General features: G+C 46.9%; 1 protein-coding gene across 1 annotated transcript in view; it reads right to left on the bottom strand.

The window, feature by feature from the left end:
* Positions 1-499: 499 nt before the first annotated feature.
* PRSS42 (Putative serine protease 42) overlaps positions 500-11,964 on the bottom strand; it is a 14,540-nt gene continuing 3,075 nt past the window's right edge. The window contains exons 2-6 of the mRNA XM_017855768.1: positions 4,833-5,479; positions 4,475-4,631; positions 3,868-4,130; positions 2,798-2,958; positions 500-1,445 (exon numbers count right to left, since the gene is read on the bottom strand). Of these exons, the coding sequence (XP_017711257.1) occupies positions 1,209-1,445; positions 2,798-2,958; positions 3,868-4,130; positions 4,475-4,631; positions 4,833-5,034 (1,020 nt within the window). The 5' untranslated portion in view covers positions 5,035-5,479 and the 3' untranslated portion in view covers positions 500-1,208. The remainder of the gene's footprint in view (positions 1,446-2,797; positions 2,959-3,867; positions 4,131-4,474; positions 4,632-4,832; positions 5,480-11,964) is intronic.

Genomic DNA, 11,964 nt, shown 5'->3' with positions numbered 1-11,964 from the left:
AGCAATAATGTGGTCTGCATCATATCAAAGAACTACCCTGGGACCCATAGGGTAATGAGGGAAATGGTCAGAATCAGTAAGCACCCCAACCTATCATCTCCCTAACCCTCGGCCCTGTGTTTTCCATAGAGCCTGATTAAAGTGATCTGGTGCTCAAGGTTTGGAGAAGGAGAGGCAGAAATAGGCAGAAAATGGAGGATGTAGTTTGGGATGTAGTGCCCTGACCCCTCTCTTGCTTCCAGTTTCTCTCACTTCCTCCTTCCCAGATGCAATGACTAGCAAACTCAGCTACAAAACTCCATGCAGAAATGCTGATGGCCATGGAGAGCATAGGCAGCAAACCCAACTGTCTAAAACCATCCATCCAACTCACAACTGGGTAGGCAGAGACTACCCCTCTCACTCTTTAGTTTAAAAAAAATCAACATCTTCCTAAGTTTAATGTGAGGTAAATTCTCTTCAGTGTCCCCAATAACCAGGCCAGTAGAAATGCAGAACACTGGAGACTCTCCAAACATTTATTTAGTTGATATCTGAAAACTCCACACTCCATAACAGACTCAATACAACTTGCAGTGTCCCTGAAAGTGGCCACTAGGCCACTGAGGAAGGGAGTGCCAAGAATGGGTTGCCCCAAGAGAGCTGGTGTGGCAGAGGCTGTCCACTCACAGATGGATCCACACTGGGCTGCAGGGGATCTTCTCCCAGCCCCAGTGGAGCCAGAGTGGAAGTCCCAGGCCTCACACCTCTGCAGGGACCTGGTGACGCCTCCTTCACTCTCTCTGAGCAATCACCCAGCTGGCTGGTTTCACAAAGTCTCAGGTGGGAGCCCTGACACCAGAACCACGTTGAACGCTTACTTCACCGTTGATGATGTCTCTTCTTTGATAGATGTTCCCCCAGATATTGATGAGTCACCGTGGCCCACCTGGCAGGGCGGCTGGCCCTCTAGCTGCAATCGGTTCACTCCCTCCTTCCCACCAGCCAGAGCACAGCCCTGGTGCAGGCACGGCTCAGGCAGGTGACCAGAGCACCAGGCAGGGGCACTTTCCAGGCCCCAGTCTCCCTGCCATGCTCTATTGTATGGATCTCCAGAGGGTCCATGGATTCCAACTGGGATTTGCAGAAAGGGCGTTGGGAAGGAGTGGGAGGTTGGAAGAGAGGCCTAGTATAAGACTCAGAAACAAAAGGGGAGTGGACTGGGGTGATCACAGGGCCACCAGGATGCCCAGGGGCAGCAGCAGATGCAGGAGTAAAATGAGGAACACTGCTGGATACGAACAGGTAGCTTGATCCACCACTGCCATCAGCCACTTACTGTAGACACCAATTTCTGTATAAATTCCAGGCAATCCGTGGCGACCACAGCCAATGCCCCAACTCACAATCCCTACCTGGACCCATGTGTCATCATATTCACAGGCCAAGGGACCCCCAGAATCTCCCTGGAGAAAGAGAAAGAAACGAACTTCAGAAATTGAATAGGATCTATATCAGAGCAGACTGACTGTACTACAAGGTGTTGAGGAGACAGGCACAGATAGGGCTTCCTCTGGCACCTCAAAGGCCCCACTGCCCAAATTTCTGTGAATATGACAACTGAATATGTGAGCATGGGAACTAAAAAGTTAAGGGGAAAACTTTAATATGCTCTGAGAAAATGATAACTTCTCATTTTCCAAACCATAGTGGCTGTTAAACGTCTTGAACATCACCTCAGCATGGCAGCCCCCTAAATCCTTGTATTTAGCCTGAAGTTTCTCTACAACTCCTAACCTACATAGCCAGCTCCACACCCTCCAACTCAAGCAGAATTCTGCATGTCCTTTCCCAAACCTCCTCTGCTGACCAACCATCTCAGTCAGAAAAATAGGGTCCTCCTGAACCTCTCCCTCACCCCCACTCCTACATGTAGTCAGTCAATAAGAATGGATGGGTCAACCTCAAAAACACCTTCACTTGCCTCCCTGCCCCAGGCACTGCTCAGGACTCAATTTATCATGGCCTAGGTGATGAAAACAAGCATTTAGACTTCTGTCTATGCACCACACAGCTCAGGGAGTCATTTATCGAAAAGGCAAATCTAATTATGCTCACCAAAGCCCCCTCCCAAGTCCTGCCAGAGCAAAATCTAGAAAATTGGCACTGCACTCCAAGTCATACACATTCTGACTCCAACCCACTTCTCAGCCACATTTGCTGCCTCATTGCTCCAAATGTGCAAAGTGTCCCTTAACATGAGAAGTACCCTCAGACCTCTGAGCCACTGTACATGCTATTCCGTCTCCTTACAATGCTGTTTTCCTCTTTCCAAGAAATCCAAATACTCATTCTCTAAGACCCAGCTCAAATGGCCCCTCCTCAGGAAGGCAGCTTGGTGCCGAGGGAAGAGCGTGGGTCTGGGAGTTGGTACTCACAGGAGGATCCTGAAGTAACGTCCTTGGATCTCGCCTTCCACATTCATACAAGGGGTGTGATGTTTATGTTGCAGGGTTGTGGTGTGGGTTAACTGAGATAATGAGGGTTAATGTCCACACTGGCATGGTGAGCATCACATAGGAGGACCTCAATTAGTACGGCATATGTTATTAGCATTTCCCACCCCAGCTTTCCCACACACCAGCAGTGCCCCCAGGCAGTGCTCCTCCCTTTTGAAAGAACAGACCAGGCCAAGTTAGGGCAGCCATGGCAGGTTTCCCTTTATGAATCTCTTTAACTCAACTAGGCGTGAACAGAGGAAGCAGCAAATAACCCAGACTCTGCCATCTGGGAATGGGGAAAGGATCCATGAACTTACCTGGCAAGAATCCTTTCCTTGTTCTTTATAGCCACAGACCATCCCTTTTTTTATTACATCCTTAGTAGATGACAAGGCCTTTTTTATTATCTTATTACATTCCTCATAGCGCATGATGTATTGGTCCACCTCCTGGAGAATTTCTGATGTAAGTTTCTCTCCTATCAAAGAAGATCATCAGATATGCACAAGTGGACAATAGGCCCCTAAGCACCCAGCATCCCTCTGGAAAAAGACAAGGCAGTGAGTATTATTCTCATTTGACACAGAAGGCCCAAAGTTGATATGGGGAGAGGAGGATGTAAGAAACAAAACCAAGACAGGAACAGGAAGAATATTTCAGGAGAGGGAGAGGCAAGGCCTTGCCAACCTGAGAAATGACAACCAAGTATCATCACTCAAAGTATCAGTAGTAATAGTGAGAGTGTGTCCTGTGCATCAGTAAAGCATCTTTACTGTCTAGAGCAGGATCACAGACTCTCAGGCAGAAAATGCCCCAGAAGTACCAAATCCAGCTTCTGCCCAGGGATAGGAGGGCCTACACCCCACCAACAGGAGTCTTCTGGTTCTCTCTACATCTCCAGGAACAGGAAATACCCTGTCCACCAAGGCAGGTGCTTCCAATGAGGAGCAGCTCTGACTGGCAGACAACTCATTACCCTCTGAGGTGTTCCTGGGGAGAACTTTATAGCATCTGGCTCTGTCCAGGGAACCTAAAAATCCCCCCAAACCAGTCAAGCACAGTGTCCCCAACAAATCCACAGAAGGAGATGTTGCCCATGTGTTTCTTCTTCTCCTGGCTCAGTAACTCCAGGTCCCAGGACAAAAGTCTTCCTAAATGGCTGCCATCAAATATTTGTGTTGCAACAAAAGAACTCAACCCAGTTTCTGGTGTCACCCAAGACAACCAGGAACCATGACCCTGACAGCTGCCAAACTGCATGCCCCTCACAACCTGCCACCCACCAGGCAGTCTGCCTCCCTGCTCCTCTCTGTAGCCTTCCTGTCTACTCCAGGGGTAAGGGTGCTTCCTCTCTGCCCCAAGTTTGCTTCCTGCCTTGAAGTCTCACCGCCTTCTTTTGTTTTGCCCCATCCAGTCACCCAGCACCTGGTCCTAGCTTCCACCTGGAAATTCTCCTGAGGGATGCAGATGGGCTGGATGTTTGAGGTAAAATTCACAGGATGATGGAGCTGGAGAAGGGCAAGGTCATTTTGAATGGTTGTAACTGTTGAGAACTTAGGGTGGACAAAAGCTCTTCGGACAGGGACCACCACACTTGTGTTTTCATTATAGACACTCCGATCTCCCATCTTGACACTGTAACGGAGGCGGCTGTGGGAGAGAGGACATGCCTCTAAGAAAAGGCCTGGGAAACATCCTTTGTGCCTTTTCCATACATTTCCAATGTTTCTCAAACTAGCCTCAATCTCTGGGGCCACTATCCCTACCACCCCATCTCCATCACCAAAAACCCTTCCTTGATCACTCTCAAACTTGGTTTGCCTGCCCAACTTAGACATGCCTATAGCAAGACGACCAATGCAGAGACCCCCTCTGGCTTCACTGTGAGTTTTGTTTCGTTGTTGCCAAATTGCCAGGGCAATGGAACTCAGTGGGCGCTTGAGGGGGCCGGCCTGGCCCCAGAAGGCCCCCCAGCCCCGCGTGTGGCTCCTCACCTGGAAATGCAGTGGCCTGCCGTCAGCACCCACGTGGTGGTGACCAGGGTGCCGCCGCAGATGTGCCTGCCTTTGGCCCTCACGCTCACCTGCCAGGGCCACCTCCCTTCCTTCGCGTCCACTCCTCCCACGATTCTCAGAGGGGTTCGGCCACACACTGGGGTGAGGATAGTGTAGGATGAAGAACTCACTCAAAGACACAGGACTTGACTCCCCCGGGTGCCCCGACGACAGCCAAGAAGGAGCCGTGTCCCCCAGGGCTCCCGAGCCACGCTTCAGATTCCCCGGGCTACCAGGTAGCACCTGCCCCAGCCTGGCGCCCAACCTCCGCCTGCGGGCCTCCCACGCAGTGAGTCACCTGGGAAGGACGTAAACAGATTGGGTGGGGGGCCCGCCGCAGGTGCTGAGGCCGGGCTCGCTTTGGGGTTCTCGCGGCCCTCCTCTGAGAGGAGAGCGGAGGGAAGGCGTGGCGCCGCCCTGCCCGCCCAGTTCTGCCAGGGCCAGGGCTGAAGGAGCAGGAGCCAGGCCAGGAGGCCCAGGGAGCCGCCGCCAGAGGACATGTCATGGATACCGGCTGCCCCTCTCCGGACAGCTCGCGCCCCTGCCGGGGGTTAGCTGGAACCAGGGCTCCTGCGAGGCACGAGGGGGCAGGAGCCTCGAGGGGTGGAAATGGCGGAGCCGACTTGCCGGACCCCGGTCTTGCCAGATTCCTTGTCTGAGTGGGAAATGTCGCCCTCGCGGTGTGGTTTCACTCAGATCCTCACTCCAGACTATGTCCAGCCAGAACCCTGCCCAGGGCCAAGGGGTTAGGGTAATTCTGAGAAAACTGCCCTTGATGGAGACCTCCTGCTTTAGGGTCGGCACTTAGGAGGCAGGTGCGATGCTGCTCCTGCCCTTGCAGGCGTGGTACCTGGCCTGGAGCTGGTCAGGATGGGTCTTCTGGGAATTCATCCAGGAGCTCTCATTCTCCATAGCGTCCTCAAATCAGGGCTTCATTCACCAGACCTAGATATTAGGGTAGGAGGACTTTACAGATGAAGCAGGCTAGACAGAGGAGTGGGCTGCTCTTCTGTTTCAGTCACAGGGACATCTTTTAAACAGCCCGCAGGTCAATCCACTCTTATTAGCTCTGTGTCCCTAATGTCTATCCTGTCTGTTCTGGTAGCTCATCCTTTTGTCTGCTGCCCAAGACCTACTACCAAGCCTCTGCCCCTCCTGGCTTCATCTTTGTTGAAGTTGGAGGAAAAACAACAACAATAACAGCTTTTGAATTGCTGTATGTTCCACTTTTTCCTGTCCAAAAGTGGACAACCATGACAGTGTTTTCCAAGGATGCCAGTGCTCTCCTCACCAATTTATTGTTCTAAATCTTGGTGAAGGGGGCATTCTCTAAGGCCCTCTTGGAGCTCAGGGGAGTGGGCGAGCAGGTCATACATCATGAATCCATCCCAATATTCCCCTCTCTCTAACTCTCTCTCTACGTTGAACAAGTGTAGGGACCAGCCCTACAGGGCCTGTGGGTTTTTCTCCTCGTGTGTGGAGACGAGAGATTGTAGATATAAAGACATAAGACAGAGACAGAAAGAAAAACAGCGAGGCCCGGGGGACCACTACCACCAAGACGCGGAGACCTGTAGTGGCCTGGATTCGCTGCTATTTATTGTATTCTAGGCAAGGGGGCAGGGTAAGGAGTATGAGTCGTCTCAAACGATTGATAAGGTCACGCAAGTCACGTGTCCACCGGACAGGGGGCCTTTCCCTTTGTGGTAGCCAAGGCAGAGAGGAAAGGCAGCATACATCAGCATTTCTTCTATGCATTTATCAGAAAGATCAAAGACTTTAATACTTTCACTAATTTTGCTACTGCTATCTTCTAAAAACTTAAAAGAAGGAGCCAGGTGTACAGGCGGAACATGAAAGTGGACAAGGAGCGTGACCATAGAAGCGCAGCACCACAGGAAGACGTTTACGCCTCCAGATGACTGTGGGCAGGCCTGGCCAATGCCAGGCCTCCCACAAGAGCTGGTAGAGCAGAGTGTTCTCTAACTCCTCCAGAAAAATGGAGACTCCCTTTCCTGGTCTGCTAAGTAACGGGTGCCTTCCCAGGCACTGGCGCTACTGCTAGACCAAGGAGCTCTCAAGCGGCCCTTATCTGGGCATGACAGAGAGCTCACACTCTTCTAGTCATCCTTCACAGTGTCCCTTCAGCTCCTAATTCTGTATGGCCTGGTTTTTTCTAGGTTATAATTAAAAAACAGAGATTATTATAATAATAGAACAAAGAGTAATACTACAAACTAATGATTAATAATAATTATATCTATATCCTATTTCCAGTATAACTTTTCTTAATTTAATTATTTTCTTTATTATGCTGGAATCGCTTGTGCCTTCAGTCTCTTGCCTCGGCACCTGGGTGGCTTGCCGCCCACAAACAAGGAATTTCTGACATATCACACTTGGTAGCCAAGTGTGGGTCACCACTGAGTTCAAGTTTAAAACAACCAAGTAGCAGCCAGGTGCGGTGGCTCACACCTGTAATCCCAGCACTTTGAGAGGCCAATGCAGGAGGATTGCCTGAGCCCATGAGTCACAAACCCATATCCAGCCTGGGCAACATGGAGAAACCCTGTCCCTACAAAATATAGAAAGATTAGTTGGACATAGTAGCCTGTGCCTGTTGTCCTAGCTACTCAGGAGGCTGAGGTGGGAGGATCCCTTCAGCCCAGGGGTTCCGGGCTGCAGTGAGCCATGATCACACTACTACACTGCAGCCTGGATGACAGAGCAGGACTCTGTCTCAAAAATAAAAATAAACAAGTAAACATGTAAAGCAAGGGTATCCAATCGTCTGACTTTCCTGGGCCACACTGGAAGAAGAATTGTCTTGGACCACATACAAAATATGTTAACACTTATGATAGCTGATAAGCTTTAAAAAAATCACAAAAAAAAATGTTTTAAGAAAGTTTCTAAGTTTTTCTTGGGCCACATTTAAAGCTGTCCTGGGCTGTATGTGGCCCATGGGCCGCACGCAGGTTGGACTAGCTTGATGTAGAGTCACTTTCACCTGCCTGTTTGGTATCTACAAACAGACACCAGCAAACTGAATTCAGAATTTCTGGTAAACGTACTCCTGGTAAATTTGGACCCAAGCCTCTCTAATCAAGAGTCTGCAGAATCCAATCCTTTACATATCTCCCAAGTTCTTTCCCATGAAAGTTAGCAAAATCTTGCAGTTCTTTTTGTAAGGAAGCCTTCTCCCCCTGGGTTATACTTTGTATCTGTCCTTCCAGAGCATGCTGGGATCTGACTGTACTTATTAGGTCTAGAGGCAGTAAAGATTTGCTGAGGTGGTATGGATCTAGAGGCAGTAGATCTTTAGACCTACTAGAGGTAGGTATGGAACTGGCATGCCCTTATCCTGTAACTTCCTCAGTTGAAGTCAATACAGTAGCTCTAGGGTAGAGAGGACCACCCTTGTCAAAACAGAGGATGCACTGCTTCTGTTAGCAAGGGAGGTTCAATGTGGCTGGGGTCAGATGTCCTAAATCTATCCAAATGTGCCTCATTTAAATTTTCATGGTCTCACTCTTTCCCAATCAATGCCCTGACTTTTATGTAAGAATTATAATGAAGCTGTTAATTCCATTTATGTTGAAATTCAGCAACCCAAAAGATGAGATACCACATTTTATTTTCAACTACATCAATCCTGTAGTGACAAGGAATATGAAGTTATTTCAGGAAATCATACAAGCTTTTAATCCAAGAAACTAAAATTCAAGATTGCCATTTGCCTTCTTTAAAATTTTCGTGTAGTAATAAGTAACCAGTCTTCCCCACAGTCCTTATAGCTTTCATTTCCACAGTAACATCTATTGTGGCAACCTGTTATCTTTTAATGAACTGTGAAAGGCAGAGTGTGGCCTAGAGTGAGACTTTAGAATCTGTGGGAGCTGCAAACACAAAGCAAATGTGCATCTACTCATAGGCTCTTCTCCACAAACTTCCACCAGGTCTTCAAGAGAAAGATTAGAGGAAGGGCAAGAGACCAAAGAAAGCCTTGCCCACGGTGCAGTCTTTGGGGAGGTGAGCAGAAGCCACTGTGGGAAAGGCATGACATCTGGCCTGGATCCTCTACTCTGTTTCCCAGCAACCCTACCACCACCACTAACACTACCACTACCACAAACACACACACACACGCACACACACAAATACACCAGCCCTCTGCCACCAGGGGTGCAGAGGGGGCATAAAAATGTCACTTCCAGGGCACAGGTAAAAGCCTATTATAGCTGCGTGAACATAACATTAAATATCCTCTATTTCTCCAGGAGAAGTAGGAAACTGTGCTGCTCCAAACCTTTAAAGATTATCTATTCTGGGAGAGGTTATTGTTTTGAGGGGAGTATAACGTTTTACTTATTGGGGTTCAAGTTAGTGTTCTCTATTGTCAAAATCAATTGCACATTTTCTGTTAATGGTGAGCCATAATGATATTTTATGCACTTCATCTTTTTTATTTTTATTGTTTTGAGACAGGGTCTCTGTCTCTTGCCCAGGCTGGAGTGCAGTGGTGCAATCTTAGCTCACTGCAACCTCTGCCTCTCTGGCTGAACATGTGGGGAAATGAACAGTTTAGTAAATTCTCACACACACATCCAGTGGTAAATAGTGGAAGTAAAACTGACTAAAGGAGCTTACCTACAACCACCAACAAATGAGTGATGCATGAAAATTGGAATGCAAGACTTAATATTATTACAGTGACAATATTATCCAAAGTAGCTCAATGCAATCCCTATCAAAACCCCAATGACTTTTTTGGCAGATACAGAAAAACCATTCTGAAATTCATCTGGCATCCCAAGCACCCCAAATAGCTAAAACAATCTTGAAAAAGAGAACAAAATTGGAAGACTCACACTTTCTGATTTGAAAATTTACTACAAAGCTATACTAATTAAAACAGCGTGGTATTGGCATAATGACAGACATACAGACAAACGGAATAGAGAACCCAGAAATAAACCCTCTCATATATGGTCAAGTGATTTTCAACAAGGATGCCAAGAGCATTCAATGGAGAAAGGACAATCTTTCCAAAAAATAGTGCTGGGAAAAATGGATATCCATAAGCAAAAGAATAAAGGTAGACCTTTACCTTACATCATATATAAAAATTAACCCAAAATGTATCAAAAACCCCATGTATGAATTAAACTATAAAACTCTTAGAAGAAAACACAGGAGAATGTCTTCATGATGTTGGATTTGGCAATGGTTTCTTGAATATGACACCAAAAGCACTGGCACAAAAGAAAAAAATAGACAAACTTTTTAAATAAAAATTGGTAGCCTTTGTGCTATGAAGGACACTATCAAGAGAGTAAAAAATACCCTACAGAATGGGAGAAATATTTTCAAATCATATACCTGATGAGGGATTAATATCCAGAATATATAAAGAACTCCTATGACTCAAAAACAAAACGACAATTCTATTTTAAATGGGCAAATAAATTTGTAAATAAACTTATTCTCCAAAGGATATAAATAATGGCCAGTAAGCACATGAAAAGATGCTCAACATTGAGATACTCAATCATTAGGGTAATGCAAATCAAAACCAAAGTGAGATAACACTTCATACCCACCAAGATGGTTAATTAAAAAGAAATGAGCAGAACAGAAAATAACATGTATTGGAGAGGACATGAAGAAATTGGAATGCCGTGCCTTGCTGGTAGGAATGTCAAATGGTGCAGTGACTGTGGAAAACAGTATGACAATTCCTCAAAAAGTTAAACATAGAATTACCATACCACCCAGTAATTTTAACTTCTAGGTATATACCCAAAAGAAGTGAAAGTAGGGATTTTGGATCTGTTTGACAGATACGTGTTCATGTACCCAAAATCTGTGAATATGTTACTTTACATTGTAAAAGGAAATTTATAGATGTGATTCAGGTTCAGGACCTTGAAATGGGGATATTATCCTGGATTATCTGGAAGAGCCCAGTCTAATCACATGAGTCCCCAAAAGTGGAGAACTTTTCACAGGGAGATAGGACTACCAAAGGGTCAGAGAGATGTAACATTGCTGGCTTTGAAGATGGAAGAAGGGGACCAGAAGCTAAGGAATGCTGGTGACCTCTAAAATCTGTAAAAATCAAGGAAAAAATCCTCCTTTTGGCATCCAGGAGGAACTGGCCCTACCTGGCTAATTTTATTTATTTATTTATTTATTTATTTTTGTAGAGGTGGGGTTTTGCTATGTTGCCCAGGCTGATCTCGAACTCCTAGGCTCAAGCAATCTTTCTGCCTCAGCCTCCCAAAGTGTTGAGATTACAGGCATAAGCCACCAGACCCAGCCACAAATGTTCTGTAACAACCATTCTCAGCTCATAGGCTAAGAAGAGGGGACCAGATGTGGTCTGTACTCAAATGTTACCTCCTCAATGAGGCCTTCCTAGGACACCCTCAAAAACTGTGTCCCCTATCCTCCAAGTCCTCCTTATCCTCCTTTAATTTTTCCCATAGTACTTCCCACAATCTAACATACTATGTATTTTGCTCACATATATTAGGTTTTCCGGGGCAAAGATTTTTACCACTACTTTCAATGGTGAAAACCGCAATTACTTTTGCACCAACCTAATACATTGCGTATCTTCCTCTTTCATAAATTCTTCCTCTTGTAAACTTTATGTGGGCAGATTTTTTTTTTGTCTGTCTTGCTTATTGCTGTATTCCCAGCACCTGAAACATGTCTGGCATTCAATAAATATCTGTTAAATGAACGAATGAATCAGTGAGTGAATTAATAAATAGATCCCATATAGTCTAGCAGTTAGGAAAAATATAGAAATAAGTAAATAGAAATAAAATGGAGATAGAACACATTAATACCCGTAAGTGCTTAGAGCACTGCCTAGCACACACTAAGTGCCCAATAAGTATTAGTCACCCTTATTCCTTATTGTAGTTATAGTTGCTACCTTCACGAGGAGCTTCAAGCATCTGAAAGGTGCAGGCACCAGAGCAAGCAAAATCTCCCAGTCACTATCTGTGTCCAGCCACCTGCCTCCCTGTCTACTGCATCTCCTCTCCTGGTTTCCCTGCTCCTTCTGGGGCTCCTGGTCTCCATCTCTGCCACTGAAGCCTGTGTCCCCCCTCTGGTTCCCTCAATCTTTGTCCCTCAATTACAGATGGGACTCTCCACAGTGCCTCAGGCAGAGTCCCCCTAAGATATCGTGAACCCGACTGCCTGCTTCCACTCTCCTCCATTCTGTTCCCCCATTCCACCCCTTCACTTGTTCCAGCGTCCAGGCTGTTGCCTTAGGATTCTGTTCCCATCCTGAGACCCCCGCTCCCAACACCGCCACATTCCACCTAAGTGCTCATCCTCTAGAAAGCCTTTGCTGATGCCCTCCCCAACCTCTTGGTGCCCACAGCCCCGCCCCCCTCGCGCCCCCCCCC

Source organism: Rhinopithecus bieti, unplaced genomic scaffold, assembly GCF_001698545.2.
Source record: "Rhinopithecus bieti isolate Rb0 unplaced genomic scaffold, ASM169854v2 scaffold_39746, whole genome shotgun sequence".
Lineage (NCBI taxonomy): Eukaryota > Metazoa > Chordata > Mammalia > Primates > Cercopithecidae > Rhinopithecus > Rhinopithecus bieti.
Note: the sequence above shows the minus strand (reverse complement) of the source record. Positions and strands in the feature narration are given on the sequence as shown.